Raw genomic sequence first — 16,344 nt, forward strand, 5'->3', positions numbered from 1 at the left:
ATAATAAGCCATTCCATTATAGATAGAAAAAAATTTCGTGGTGGAGAAAACCTCATCCACCACGAATTAGCCAAACATTGGTTTTCATCCTTTACCTATGTTTGTAACAGCTCTGATAGCGATGCATATGCTGCCAGCTCGTTTATCAGCTCAGATCAGCAAATGATATTCTATAGAATTATTTACATCATCGTTTTGAATGATTTGCGTTATGGGGTTGAACCAATATCATATGCATTTCCATTTAGTATGACAGTCATTCTGCAGAGAGCATTACGCACTTCAACTGAAGGCCCTATCCCTTCTCATAACAATTTTCATCCTGTGTTCGAGAGGAAAATCATCTGATTTCAAAACAACCGTCTTCCGGTTGCAGCCATCATTCGAAAAAGCGATTTCGGTGTTTTGTTTTGAATGGTCTGAGGTTTCATTCGATCAGAGGATGATGTTTGTGTACAGTGTATGTCACACCGCAGAATACAGTGTTGCCCACAATACAGTTGCTTAATCCTGCCATAAGATTATCAATCTCTTAAACAATTAATTTGACGTTTTGCTGAAAAACGATTTTCTGCAAAGTTGTAGCTGATAAAAATTCCCGTAAGAATGGCAATAGAATTTGTTAACAGTACAATATTTAAAAAAAAGCTAGAAGCCAATGAACAAAAAGTTTTATTTTCCCATAGTAATTTCCATATCAACTTCAAATGGTTTGTGCCAAGTCAGTTTCTCACTAAATGAGTTCAAGTTTTGGGAGGCTAATCAGGGCCCAATTTGGAACCGTTTGAGCACAATGGATTGGTCAGTTTGCTTAGTTTTAGCTGTTTTTAGCTTGATGCAGTTCATAAGAAACTTACTTATTAAGCACAGTTTTCAAACTACACAACACATTTTTTGTGTCGAAAAATATTGTTTGAATAGGGTGAAAATAGTTTATTATTTTTTTATAATTGATTGATTGAGTCGTCACGTACCGTGTATTCCAAATTCAATAAAACACAACCGAATGCCTTAAATAACACTTACCGGACTTGAACTCGGACTTCCCCCGGTACCACACGATCTGTGCCACCGGTTTAGAATTCGCCACCACACAGGTCAGCGTTAGATCCTGTCCTTCGCGGACCTCCACCTTGGAGTTGTGATTGTAGCCCTGAATTTCGATTGACGACGGAGGAGCTGAAAGAAAAAAGCAGAGAACGGAAAAAAATCAATTATACATTACTCGGAATCAAGGAGTGCATTGTCGAAACCGACAGCTTGATAACTCTCCGAACGATACGGACGTGCACGGTGGACTACGCAGAGACTCTTTTATTATTAAAACAGCACGTTGGTGAGCAGGTTGCGATACCTACTAGACTTTTATTTTTTTGCGAAGGGAAAAGTGAAAAGCTTGAAGGAGCGCTTCGCGTTTGCGGTTTTCCAGTGCTCTAACATTCGACGAGACTCCACCAATAATGTTGGAACGTAAGCGTTATTTAATCAAATGAAATACGATGTCTTGCAATTTTATTTCAGTGTGAAAAGAAGCAAACCGAAAAAAACGTGTCTGCTAAAGTGTCAGATGCAATAAAAAACATGACTTTATAACACTTGGGACTGGTCGGAGAAAGAAAAGCAACTTTCCCACTTCAAAGGTGAAAGGTCACCCTTTTAAAGTTGCCTTATTCTTTTCTTCGGCTGCGTCCTTTTGCCACACACACACATACATACAAACGAAGTTCAAGAATCGCAAAAGTACAGAAGCTTTCAATTTAATTGGAAATTATTCATCATTATACCCTCGGCATCGTCGTTTCGTTGTAGTCTTTCTCTCATCAGTATCGCCCGCCATCATCATCATCATCGGCTCCATCGCCACCAGGAGCATACGGATGTTATTAGAAGCATCCTGCCCGCTGCGTTGAGATTGTGGCAGAGTGGGAGAGGAACCATTATTGAATTTCGAAGAAAATCCTTTTCCTCGGGCATAATGCTGCCTTGCCTCGGTGTGTAATAAATAGAAACCCAAGTTCCAACGCAAGCGGCGTTGTCGTTTGAATTTTTCAGGGTGTGGCAGCGCAAATTAAAATTATGAGATAACATAATTTATTTGCCGAATGGGGGAAGGGCGGTGGTTAGCAGGGAAAGTTATTGGACTCCCACGGCAGCCAACGCCAAAGACTTCCGCTAGAACAACTCTGTCAGGCAGTTAGTCAGTCAGGCAGTCAGCCAGTCAGGATGGTGATGGAAAGGACTTTTTATTTGAATTTGATGCGAAACAGATGCTCGGCGAGGCGTGGCTGAGTTTGGCTTGATGGTCAATAATTTGATAATTCCGGCGGCACCTGGTGTCGAGTTTTTGGATCGGAACAAGACAAAATGGCCGGTGTGCGGGGTGGGGTGAAGGGGGGGGGGGGGGGGGGGTCTATGTCTAACTGGGGCTGGCTGAAATTTGGTTTTTATCGCATCAATAATCATTAGGGATGATTAGTGAGGTATTAATCATGGCGAGCCGGTGCTGGGAATTGGAATTTTGTAATTTAAGGGAAACGTAAAAGACCGTTTGGTATAATCTGCGATCGGAAATCAGCGACAGCCGCGAGGTTTGGGATGAAAGATGGAATTGGTCGGCGGAAAGGAGTACGAATCGATGGCTGTGCCTGTAATGAAATTATTGTCTAATTTTGCGAGATTGCATAATCCATGAGGACCAACAATATTGAAGTTATATCTTGTAAAGTCAATATGACTTGAAATTGAAAAAGTTACATAAAACATCAAATTAACATTGAAAAACTATATACTTAATCGCATAAAAAATTCTCTATAGCCTCTAGAGATCGATTAAAAACGACAGAAGCATGTCTCGGTTTAGTATTCCTGTTTAGACGCCTAATCTACAGCTTCCAGTCCGGATGGATCTATTTGCTTTTTGCCGAAGGAAGTGTTACTGCTACCTAAAGCTACAGCAAATTTAAACAGCACTTTTCAGTGCACAATATTACCTGCAAATGTTCTACATTGTTCGACTCTTATCCCTCTTCGATACTTGTTTGGAAGTCGATTTGGAGAAACGTTGGCGGCAGTGCCATGGCGCCTAAGCGCAAAAGAAAAGGATAATCTCTTGATCCCCCTTCTGATGAAATTTATTTGAGCAATCAACTTGATATGCTTCCGGATGATAAGAATGATCCATCACCCAGGCAAAATTCCAGTAAACTTTCTTGGTTTAATGTCAAGAAGGAAAAGGTCCCCCCTATTGTGATAACCACTTCCGATTTCCATGCTATTCGCACGGAACTTTTGAACTTCTCTGAATTCAAAATACACTTCATATTGGCCACCGGGGTGAATGCCGTGTATTGGTTGAAACCTTGGACGGATTCAAACGTCTTCTCAAGTATCTTACTGAAAAGCAGCACAAATGTTTCACTTACGAAACCAAAATTGAACGTCTGTTCAAGGTTGTCTTGAAAGGTAGACCTGGCCCACAGATGAATTGACAAAATTACTTGGAGTTGAGCCAAACCAAGTAATCAAAATAAAGATGAAATCCTGTCCTGGCAATTCGCGCAACTGAATTTCTAATGATTTTTATTTAGTTCTCTTCAAGTCTAGTAAACTAAACAACCTTAAGGCTTTAGAAAAAGCTAGCTTCATGTTCCATATCCGAGTGAAGTGGGAGCACTTCAGGAAGACTGGATGAAATTTCCAAAACCTTACTCAGTGCCGTAAGTGTCAGGGATGCGGTCACGGAACAAACAAATGCTACCTGCCAGCTAAATGTACAAACTGTGGTGATTGATCTCACGCAAATGACGACTGTCCTGTGGAAGAAAATCCCAAGAAATTTAAATGTTGAAATTGTGGTGAAAACCACAAATCCAATTTTTGAGAATGTAAGACTCGCAGAGTGATCCTACTATCTCGTTCTAAGTGACAGGTAGGAAACGCTCCACGCAGTACTAATTCCTCTGTTGTTAAAAACGGACAGCGAGGAACAAATTCTACTTTCTTACCCGTAGTAACACATAACACATCTTTTTGGAAAAGAATTAGAAAGGCTTGTTGTATAAATGTAATATAATCCCGAATTTTCGGAAGCTGATACAGTAGTTCGAACACCTAAAGAATATGTAGATTCTCAATTACAAAATAGCTGCACCGAATGTGTTGATAGGAATTGACAACATCCACCTGATCGCGCCATGTGACTCCGCCATTGGAGTTGGAAACTCTGGTGAACCTCTGGAAGCTCGAATTAATCGGAATCCTGCGGTTCGAGAGAGTTTGCAGAAGCAGTTGGATGAATATCTCGCCAAAAGCTACGCACATCGCATCACAGAACAGGAGTTAAAGGATACACCGAAGGGAAACGACCCAACAAACATTGAATTTTGACTATATGTTTTTAGTATTACTTCTACGTGAAGTCAACGATTTACATAGTTGAAGATGCTAATTTCAAATAACAGACTGTAGAGGTAATTTTTATACGATAGATGGAGTAGATGAAAGCATAGAGTTGATAGTTCCGTTAGAGTACGGCAGTGTGAAGATTGTATATAGATATTAGAATAGCGAACTAGGACAACTTTTAAGGAAGGTACAAATCGGTTTTTTCATCTCTCTTTACCAAACTCTCCCTTTGGAGAGGGATGGTGAGGGGTGTCCCCCCCCCCGCCACCACTGGCAAAAAGAGATGAAAACCGACCCGTTCAAGTACCAACTGTGTGTTTGAAACAGTCCTAGTTCGCTATTCTAATATCTATATACAATCTTCACACTGCCGTACTCTAACGGAACTATCAACTCTATGCTTTCATCTACTCCATCTATCGTATAAAAATTACCACTACAGTCTGTTATTTGAAATTAGCATCTTCAACTATGTAAAACATTGAATGTTGAATAAGAGCTTATTCAGGCAAAAATAAGCTTCTTCAACTAAGCTGTTGATCAACTCAAATTGTGGTACCTATCCGTGAACTACGTGGTGAAGTCAAAGAAACCGGGCAAGGTGCGATTGGTCTGGGATGCAGCAGTGAAACTCATGGAGTTCCTAATAAAAATAACCATAAAAGAGAGCTTAACGACGTGTTCGGGGTATCATCCAATCCATTTCAGGGATAGTTTACCCAGCCGGAATACAGTTCGTTTATGGTATTTGTTTATTAGGGGTGTCGTTCAACGATAAACTACTGACAGGACCGGACATGATAACGTCGTTACCAGTCGTGATAAGCAGGTTTTTGTGAGAGACGTGTGGCGTTCAGAGAGATGTTTCACCAAGCGATAGTTCGTCTGATGGATCGCCAAGCGCAACGATTTCTGTTCCTGGATCCGAAGGGAGAGGTAGAAATTTACGTCATGGATGTCGTGATCTTCGGTTCTAGTAGCTCACCCTGCTCTGCCCAGTTTGTGAAGAACCTGCACGCACAGGAACATTCCAAGCAGTACCCTGAAGCTGCAGACACTATTGTTCGGAAGAATTCCGTTGACGATTACTTCGACAGTACCGATACCGAAGCGGAAGCATTGAAACTAGCGAAGGATTTCAGAACGGTGCACGCTAATAGCGGTTTAGAGATACGGAACTGGATTAGTAATTCGGAGGTGGTACTGCAGGAGTTCGGAAAGCCGAAGTGCGTGGCGAAGCCACTAGAGGTGGACAAGTCCAGTGAATCCGAACGAGTCTTGGGGGTTTTGTGGGACCCGGAGGGAGACAACTTCATCTTCTCGACGGATATTCGATAAGACATTCAGCCATACATTCGGGAAAGTGCTTGGCCAACAAAGAGGATTGCGTTACGGTGTATAATGACCATGTTAGATCCAAAGCAGTGTCGTGTTACGATGTTGTAATATATATTTCATTATAGCAGGGGGAGTTCCCTACGCGTTGGAAATCGTCATTCATGTTCCCGATCTACAAGAAAGGAGACAAGAGAATCACAATCAGGGATCACATCACTCAGCGCCTGCTCTAAGGTTTTCGAAATCATCATCAACGACGCATTATTCTCTAGCTGCAGAAATTACATTTCTCCTGACCAACACGGTTTTTATCCCAAGAGATCAGTTTCAACAAATCTAGCTCCGTTCATTTCTTTATGTCTTCGGAGTATGGAAGCTGGAGCGCAGGCGGACGTTGTATATACAGATCTGAAGGCTGCATTCGACCGGGTTGACTACTCCATACTGCAAGCTAAACTTGAAAAACTCGGTGTATCCTCGGGTTTAACTCGTTGGTTCAAGTCCTATCTATCTGACCAACAGAGCAATCGAACTATTTTACAAACAGCTCCGAAAAACAAAAACAAATTAAATAAATAAATATCAGGCATAACACGCAAAGCAATACCACTTTCGGAAAGGTTATAGTTGGCCCTATCCGATGATTTTGTTGGTTTACGTGGGCGTACTTTGGTTCGCGTGTAAAGTGCCTTAGAAAGTTTGTTTACAAATGCTTTTGTGTCGTTAGCAAATGTTATGCCTGATATGATACATCTCAAATTACCACAGAGATATTTTCATAAATCACCATAATAAAGGAAACATTTCCATTTCCTCATCCCACTCTAAGAGGAAAAGGAGACAATAGGGGGACTTTTATGAACCAATTTTCTGTCAAACGCGAACCAGCGCCTGATTGGTCGTGCAAACGTATAAAAACGTGAAATTTTTACAACAGGGAATCTATTTTCTGGTATTTTGACATTCGACTGCGTCGCCCATACTTTAATAGTTTTTGCACATTCGTTTCCACTAGAGTCGGTGTATAATGAGTCACGCCAAGGGTGAAGCATGAAGTAGTTCGCCTCCTCGTGGTGTGCCCTGGAAACGCTAATTATCGAACCCAAGGGAGAGATATTGCGGCTAAACGAACTACTGCAGAGAAGCCCTGCACAAACCCTCGTTGTGCAAAAGCAGGAGTGACGCCGGGTTCTTAGAGTGCTTAGCACACGCAGCTGGTAAGCGGTCATATCTGTCCTAAGCTGCCCTGTTGGACAGTTGGCTGGCTATCACGTCTGCTCTAGAACCCAGGCGAACAACGAACAGCGAACAACAAGAGGAGGTTGAGAAGCCCTGCACAAACCCTCGTTGTGCAAAGGCAGGAGTGACGCCGGGTTCTTAGAGTGCTTAGCACACGCAGCTGGTAAGCGGTCACATCTGTCCTAAGCTGCCCTGTTGGACAGTTGGCTGGCTATCACGTCTGCTCTAGAACCCAGGCGAACAACGAACAGCGAACAACAATAGGAAGGCCCTGCACAGCTGCTCACTGTGCAGTAGCGAGTGTCACGTCGGACACAACACCTAGTGATGCGCCATAGCGCAACCGGCCCCCTCCCATGACGTAATGCTTTCGGGCGGTTCCGGGGAGGGCAAGTGCCTAGAGCACAGGGTAAGGTTTAGTGGGACGGGAGAGCTATTTCTCCCATCCCCACACCCTGAGTTATCTTCTCAGGAGTCTGGGAGCAGATTCCCCCCTGCATAAAAAAAAAGAAATTGTGAAGCCAAGTCTACCTATTGAACTGTCAAACCGGCTACCTATCGTGCAAAGTAAACAAGCATTACGATGCTATGAAAGGTCCACGAAAGGTATTGCAATTAAATATAAAATATAATCGAAGAAATGATCATAAACACGCAGTGAGCATTACATTTATCATGCGATACGTTTTTTGATGGTCAGTAATGAGAATTTCTACTATTTTTCGTTAAGATAAATTGACAAAATCACTAATTTAATGTACTACAGCCGTAAAAATTCATGACCTACTGAGAAACTGCTCAGTCAACTTCGAAACAGTAAAACCTTTTCATTGTTTACCAACTTACTTTAAAGGCCCAAACGCAATGTTTGCGGAAGCGGAACGGAAACGGAAAGTTTGACAGTTGTCACAAATGACTTCAAGACGCTTAACCGAAGTCGATTTGGTTCTAACTAGTTTTCAATCCGACAGATATATCGGGCTTTTCCGCTTCCGCTGTCATTGCACTTGGGCCTTAACTGCACCATATGCGCGCAATAAAAGCCGGCGCACAATGGATAAGTTTCAGGTTTTTGGCAGTTAGCCCATGCATTATCTGTCAAAAAACCCGGAAACTTATACATTGTGCGCCAGCCTTAAGTCTTGCGTATATGTACAGCAAATGGTTTGGCAATAAACCTACCACTCCGCTTCGCTCTCTTAAGGTTTATGTTTAACATTCTTTCGGCCTATCCAAATGCCAAATAAGAACATTCCTGGTCCGAACCTGCAAATTGAACAAAGAGTCATCTTGACATCTTGTTGTGAAGCATCTTGAAAAATCCGCAAACCGTATGCCACAGCAGTTCTTGGTTCCTCTGCTCATACATGGTCAGATCATCATGCAGGATTTTTGACGTAGTGGTCTCAAGTGGGACGAAAAGCTGACCGAGAAACACTGCAAACGGTGGTTGAAATGGACACAGCTATTCCATCTGATCGATGAGATCCGTGTTCCTAGGTGCTGGGTGGACTTGTTCACCGATGCGAGCGATGTGGGTGAGTTGCTGATTTCCGATTTGAGGATGGTGGAGTTGCGCATTCAACTAGGCAAAAGCAAAGGTGGTTGCAGTTCTGGGCGCGCGGCTAATGAACTCAATCTCCGAAAGTCATTCCGTTCTTATTTCAAAGCGGTTCCTGTGGTGCAATTCGAATACTGTGGTGTCGTGGGTGAAGTCCGACCAACGAAGGTACAAACCGTTCGTTGTCCACCGAATCGAAGAGATTCTCAGCATCACAAACCCTGAAGATTGTTGCTGGGTAGGTTCGAAGGACAATCCAGCAGACAACCACACGAAATGGGGAAAAGGAACGCAAATCAAGTTGGAGCAAATTTCACGATGGATGGTTATGGTGCGGACGGTAGCAACAATGTACCGTTTTGTGTCGAACTGTCGTCGCCGAAATAAGAAGATGCCGATCGAAGCGTTGCCGGTTGAAGCTGAGAAGCTGGATGTGGAGCGATTGCAACAGACGAGGTACCGTTACGGCAAGAGGAATCTCTGTATGCTTAAACATTGCTGTAGAGAATTGTGCAAGTAGATGAGGTGAAGACGCTCGTGGAGAATCGGGATTCATCTGGGAATTACCATTGGAGAAGTCGAGTCCGAAATATCGCTTATCACCATTTCTGGATGAAAATTCTTCCCAAAGATCACGTAGTGACCAAGAGACTGGTGGAGCATTCCCATCGACAGCATTGGCACGGAAGCAGAAAAACTGTCGCGCGTTCACAGTCTTCACCCATTCGTAACTGGATACTGCTTTCGCCGACAGAAACCCTTCCGCTGCTGGGCGCTCGTTTTTACCGACGGCAACAACTTCTTTATTTTAAACCGTGTTGCTTGGGAAACAGCTCCGCTGCTTCAAATTCTTCATCTATACTTGCTGCTAACAATGTTCAGCAAGTAATTGGAGCTACCTATGCTGCTAATGCAGCTGGTAGAAATCTAAATATAAATTCTAGCCAACATAATTCTAACGGAAATGCTAATGATTTTGACTTAGGTAGCATTACAGCTCCTAAAATTGAATTTTTACAGAAATCATTAATAGACATGATTATTGATATGCTGAAAACTAACTCTTTGTATGAGGCTATTCGATTTACGAACAAAATAATTGTCATAACTTTGAAATTCAGTAATGGATTCTACACCATTAAATATTTTGAATTGGAATGCTAGAGATCCTTAAAGATAATTAAGACCGGCTATTAAACTTTTATTATTAAAGAACATTCAATAACACTACACGCTGAGCAGTAGCATCCGAACTCTGATAACCAGGCTCCCGGGAGGCAATGAAAATCGACACCGAACAATGGAACGGAATCTGCGTTGTTTATTTTAAATTTAGATCCAAAATGTGTTCAACTCGCTTACGAAAAATACACAGCAAAAGAAAAACACGTCAGCTTTCAAGCGCGGCTTAGCGATCCCTTAATCCTAGGCAAAGTTGCCTAATTTTCCGGAAGGTTTTTCGGTCATATTCACCGTATTTGGTTCAGCGTGTCTGATTCGTTCATGTCAGGGTGATTAAAGGTTTTCAATCAGAAGAGCAACGCCTGAAATTATCCAACAATGTTCCTCAGGGTAGCATTCTTGGGCCTATAATGTTTGATATTTTTACTCTGAACCTCCTTTGTTCGCTGATGACACAGGCATTTCCGCTTAAGGTGTTATTTGCAGGAGACTACTGAAAAGTTTTCTCTTCTTATTTACAAAAATTGAAGATTTCTCTTAACGCTTCCAAAACTCAACTTATAATATTTCCACATAAGCCAAGAGCTCATTTTTTGAAACCTAGTAGTAGTCACATAGTCACTATGAGCGGAGTTCCAATCTCCTGATCAAACCAAGTGAAGTATCTTGGATTAGTGCTAGACCAAAAAAAAAAAGCTTTTAAAGATCACATTGAGGGCATTCAAGCTGAATGTAAAAAATATATATAAAATGTTTGTATCCTCTTATAAACAGGAAATCAAAACTTTTCCTGAAGAATAAACTACTTATAATTAAAACAAGTTTTTATATCGTCTCCCTGGTACAGTACTACCGAGTTACACAGAGTTTTAAATGTCGAGACTTTAGAAATATTTTTGTCCAACAGTAGACAAACACAACCGATCGGTTGGAAGTCTTGTTAGTGAACTTGAAACGACGTAAACCCCGTACATTGCATTTTATCCCGACATTTCATTCCGAAGATATGAACAGAAAAGTGATATTTCTCCTTCAAGCTGACATTCTGCTCTGTCAGAAAGCCAAGGTTATCGAATAAGTGAGGATGAAGGGAGAATAGATTTTTGAATGTGATTTTAATACGCGTCACCGCTGTCATGTACGTCGCCTAATCCTCTAACGGAGCAGCAACAAAAAAGCTGACATTTTTCACAAAGAAAGCTAAAATTCTGGGGATTTCTGGTCGTGTTCTGCAATCGCGCGCGTATGTGTGAAGCTGATGGGAGGAATGGGGAATAACAGAAAAGCATGTTTTTCATTCCCTCAAGGAAAAACACCCGACGACCTCGAAGGCGGAAGGCAACCAGCCCTGATTTATGCTTCGTTGAATTCAAGAAGGGAAGCATGTAGCACAAGCTTCATTATCATACACATTATGCTTAAGTACGTATACGAGTTCTGGAGGGGAGATTTGAAAGGGGGGTTATCCCATATTGCTTAGCTGCAGCTGTGAAAGAAGAAGACAGCATTTTCGAAGGGTCGTATCACACACACACAAACATGTATGCTGCATACTAAAGGGTGCCCGGGATACGAGAGTGTCTCCTTTCAAGGAAGCTTATCCATTTGCAAATGGTCTGAACTCTGCAGGGATCGATAGCCCGGTTTGATCGTAAAATTTTAAATTTCAAATATCGTCAAAGTGGAGCAGCGACTCTTGCCACTAGGATCCAAATTGTGGTAAAACATCGATCCAAGCTAAATCAAAGATGATGTCACAGCCACCACAGACAAATGGATGTGATATTTGTGTTTAATAAAATGCTATATTCAACAACTAGTGCTGCCATCTATACTTATGTGAACAGATTGCGCTGGATCAATAAACAGCTGAATCTGCATTTATTCTGATACGAATATCAGTTTATGTCAATCAATCAATGACACTGCTCCGATTGATTTGCAACGAAAGAGAAGACAATTATTCCTAAGATGGCAATTTTCCGAATCATCCAAGCGATTCATTGCCGCGCCGCGCCGATGGAATCAAAGCAAATAAACAATCGAAGCGCTGCGACGCTGCGACAAAGGCGGCCTCTTTATTTCGCTTATCGCTAAATGGGCGGCAAACTTTCGCAGAGTTAGTACCTCATTTTGTCACCCTTATTTGTGTCACATTAACACATCCACTGACTGCTACTACTCGTTGTTGATGATGATGATGATGCCTTCGCTGCTGCTTCTTTGACAACAGTCCTCGGAATCAATTTTACGGCTTGACACAAAGCGAGTGGCTGATGATGGAGTATGTCTTTTATTGCCCCCCTCTCGTCCAATTGGGGAAGCTGGGTGTCGGAGGTATTTGATTGGTTCGAAGAGATCGACTTTGGGGGATTTTTACCATAAGCTCTTTTTCTCTCTCCATGTCGGTTGGTTGGTTGTCATCCGAGAAGGATGAGGCAAGGCGCTCAGCGCAGCATATAATAAATAATAAAACAGAAATAAAACTGATCGGCTAAAAAACGGCAACGGCGGCGATGCTGACAGGGACGATCCGGGGACGTGTAGTGCCGAGTAGTCCTTTGTGTATAGCCCTTCGCCCCGGGAGGCAGAAGTCGAAGAAGAAGAATCGATGACGACGCGCTCCCCGGGAGTCTTGTTTCAGTTCGGATCTCAACATTCACCGAGAGCCAATTTCACCCCGTATCTATTGTCAGAATTTCACTTGCTATTTTATTACCTCTCGTAATGCTATAAATCATTTGCTCCTTTCGGTTTCGGGTGCTCTGCTCCTTTAGGTTTTGGTTTCCGTAACGACGAGCGTTCGTGTAACCGCTGGAAGTGAGGAAAAGGATGGATTGCTAAATTTTAGAATCAATTTGCAATTGCCATTCATAGAAACCACAAACAGCTACCATTGGCTGGCAACTGTTTGATCACAGACAATATTAGAATATAAGGTGGTTTTGTTCTGCTAGTATTTGAAATTATGAATGTATTGAAGATCAATTATCAAATGAAGCAAAAATTTTGGAGTCTTTTCAGGCCCAATGGCGGAAAATATGAATTTCAGTCTTTACTCACTTGGATAATTCTTCACTATAGGGAAGTGTTCTAATTTTTGCAGGAATTCAGCCATTTTGACAACTACTTGACTTTGACTAAGATTTGATAAAGCATTTTTTTTTCTTTCGGAAATATGATTGAATAATTCTATATTCTGCTATTTGTTCCAGCAAATTGTTACGAAATAAGTATTAAGAAATAATTTTCTGAGAATCGGCCTCGTGACCATTAGACCTAATAACTACTCGGCCTGATGACAATTAGGCCTAGTGCATGTTTGGACTAATGACCCAGCTTCTAAAGGGTGTTCACGATGAAATTGCCACACACAAAATTGATTCGCAAAATTCGAGTTTTCATCCGATTGCCATCAAATTTTCAGGGATTGAGAAATAACTATTAAACTTCATTTTACCATTTTACTCGTATTTTATTTACAGTCCATACGCAAATGCCCGCACCTTGGCCTTAACCCCGGCCATAAGATTCTGCACAACCTGTGAATCAACCGTTTTTTGCATGTAAACCCATACTTTCTTCAGTTCCTCGACTGTCTTCACTACCTTAGGTCGTTTAAGAAGGTGCTGCTTCATAATCGCCCAGTACTTCTCGATGGGGCGGAGCTCCGGAGTGTTGGGAGGGTTGAACATTTTCGGCACGAAATTGACCTTATTGTCCGCATACCACTTCAGCACGTCCTTGGAGTAGTGGCATGAGGCCAAATCCGGCCAGAAGATTGTTGGGACGTTGTGGGCTTTCAGGAGAGGAAGCAGCCGCTTCTGGAGGCACTCTTTTATGTACATCTGTCCGTTCATCGTGTCCTGGGTCACGAAAGGTGCACTCCGCTTCCCGCACGTGCAGATGGCTTGCCAAACCAGGAATTTCTTCGCAAATTTGGACATCTTCTGAGTGCGGACATGCTCCGGAACGCTGAACTTATCCTTGGCCGTGAAAAACAGGTTGCCGGGGATCTGTTTGAAGTCGGCCTTCACATATGTTTCGTCGTCCATGATGCAGCATTCAACTTTCGTCAGCATGTTGAGGTACAACTTCCTGGCACGGGTTTTGGCGGACTTGTTCTGCTTCTCGTCGCGATTAGGGGCCTTTTTTACCTTGAACGTTCGAAGCCCAGCCTTAGTTATGGCCTTCTGGACAAAACTTCGGCTTAGGTGCAGCTTCTTAGCCACATCCCTAACGGAGGCGTTCGGATTTCGGTTGAAGGCCCCAACTACGCGGTTGTGATTTTTGGTGTTGTACGGAATACATTTTCCTTCACTTCTGGGCTTCCGATCGGTGGTCAACCGTTCCTCGAACCGCTTAATCACTCGCGACATCGTGGAATTCGCGATTCCCAACGTTTTAGCGATGGAACGATGCGAGAGATCCTTGTTATCGTGATGAATGCGCAAGATTTTATCACGCACGAGCTGTTCTTTCGACTCCATTTCCGCGAGTTTTGATCACAGGACTTTAAAACTTGCAGGATGTAAATAATGCACTATGAACTAAATCCACCCAAATTTTCATTAAATTCTACCCAACGGTTAAAAAGTTAGAGCAATTTCATAGTGTGGCAATTTCATCGTGGACACCCTTTATTCCAACAAAAAGAAAAACTGGTTATGTTATAAAAAGGAAACTGGAATTTAGCCTTGCATCATATGCTCAGTAAGCAAAAACGGCCGCTACTAGGCCACCGAACTCCTTGCTTCACAATTAATCACTACGAATTAAAATCGCGCAGACCCGACAAGATAAAGCTATTGAAATGGAATCGATTTGATAAATCATATAGTCATCAAGCATGTATTTAGTAAAAGAAGCAGAAAAGGTAAGAGGTTGCATCCAAGACACGACCGTAGATTTGACGTAGGATTACGTGCTCGGTATCAATATTCGGCGACTGTTTTAGGGACAACCACTTTTTCCCATCACGGAAACGCCTCGTTTTATGAAAACAAAATTACGCATTTTCGTGCAAAAAAACACATGGAATTTTAAATTTATCCAAAAGATATCGATTGGCGTATTGAGAATTAAAATCCATCAGCTCTGGATCAAAATCAGACCGAATTTGGTTTTTGAAATCACACCCCCAATGTTGCCTTAAAAATACATGGTATGTTAGATTCAAACTTATGGGAACTGACACCCGAACTGATGACCTTGACAAAGGTTCAGAAAATACTCCTTAACAAATTAATGATGGTCCTGAAAAGGACCGGTTTGTTCTGATGGTTGTGAGTAAGGCTGAGTTATTAGGGTGTTCAACACCGATGAGGCTGGCGATCTATATGTTGTTTGGAACGAGAGTGACGCGCTTGGCATAGATGGCCCACAGCGACTCATGAAGAGCTACTGAATCCGATCAGCAGCGATGCGGCTTCCTCCTCCTTTTTCGGTGAATGGACGGTCATGTGGGCTGCAGCTCGCTACTTGCGGAGCGTACTGGAGAACAAGGTTCAACGCCATGCGCTGAAAGCACTGCTGCTGCTGATGATGATGACGATACCAGATGGAATTCAATTTTGAAGTCTGTGTTAGGGATAGCACTTTTTGCAGGCAATCGGTGATAATTTTGACCACCATTGCAGCAGTCGGACATTTGTGTAATTTTCAATGGTGACCTGTTGAAAATTGAAAAAGAGTTAACTCTAGCAGATTTGTAGGAAAATTTTCAATCGATTGGTTAGCTTTGAATCAAAATCCATGTGATGGAGCCAGGGTTTGAATCAATACAATTTTCTACTCAGTGAGCAGAAATGGTCACCACTAGATCTCCAAATCTATCCCGATATGCCTATAAAATTATCTCATCGGATAATTCTCTGCTTTCCGGGAAATTCGCATGTAATTTTTTGCGTTTTATTCCCTAGGTACCACAATTTTGTTTGTACTATGCAACTAACCATGTAAAAACATAGTCCAGGAAGTGCCTAACAACTTTGCCGAAGGAATTACGGTGCTAGAATGTCTCTTAAAAAACCAGTTATAACTGTTCAAATAGTAATGATTTGAATTAAACGCCAGAAATTACTTATTCTGCCAACACTGCCAGTGTTCCAATGAGAGTCAGATTCAAAACTGCAATAATTTCGCAGAATCTTAGCTTATTAGATTTTATATATTCAGATAAATTCTTCTAACACAATAGCTCTACCTCATATGCATAGTTGGAGAGAGAAGAGAGCTTACAACATTACCGCTCGCCACCTTCACCGCAATGGAAGTAAAGTTTCAAACTGAAATAAATACAGAATTTCATATCTTACCGATTTGGTATGCTCGGATGAATTATTCAAAAACAAATGCTCAATCCCATAAGCGTAGATAGAAAGGGGGAGGGCTTACAATACCTCTTCCTCTCACTCATATCAATGGAAGTGAAGCTTCAAACGGAAATAACTTCGGTGTTTCTCATCTTGTCGAGTTGCTATTCAGGTGCTCTTTAGGCATTCACAAGAAATATTTATTATTATTTCCCTCATGAAATGTATTTCCCTTACGTTTAAGCGAAGACAACAAATCAAGAAGACTGGCAACTCTTCCATTTACTCATACGAACGCTAGGAGAC

The 16,344-nt window shown here is 42.0% G+C and overlaps 1 protein-coding gene across 2 annotated transcripts in view; it reads right to left on the reverse strand.

Moving 5' to 3' along the window:
* Positions 1-16,344, reverse strand: part of sns (sticks and stones) — a 441,055-nt gene that overhangs the window by 180,335 nt on the left and 244,376 nt on the right. For both annotated transcript variants that reach the window (XM_065237807.1, XM_065237806.1), the window contains exon 3: positions 1,027-1,179. In XM_065237807.1, coding sequence (XP_065093879.1) covers positions 1,027-1,179 — 153 coding nt within the window. The remainder of the gene's footprint in view (positions 1-1,026; positions 1,180-16,344) is intronic.

Source organism: Ochlerotatus camptorhynchus, unplaced genomic scaffold, assembly GCF_037179485.1.
Source record: "Ochlerotatus camptorhynchus isolate MF236.1 unplaced genomic scaffold, CSIRO-AGI_Acam_v1.1 ptg000646l, whole genome shotgun sequence".
In the NCBI taxonomy this organism is placed as follows: domain Eukaryota; kingdom Metazoa; phylum Arthropoda; class Insecta; order Diptera; family Culicidae; genus Ochlerotatus; species Ochlerotatus camptorhynchus.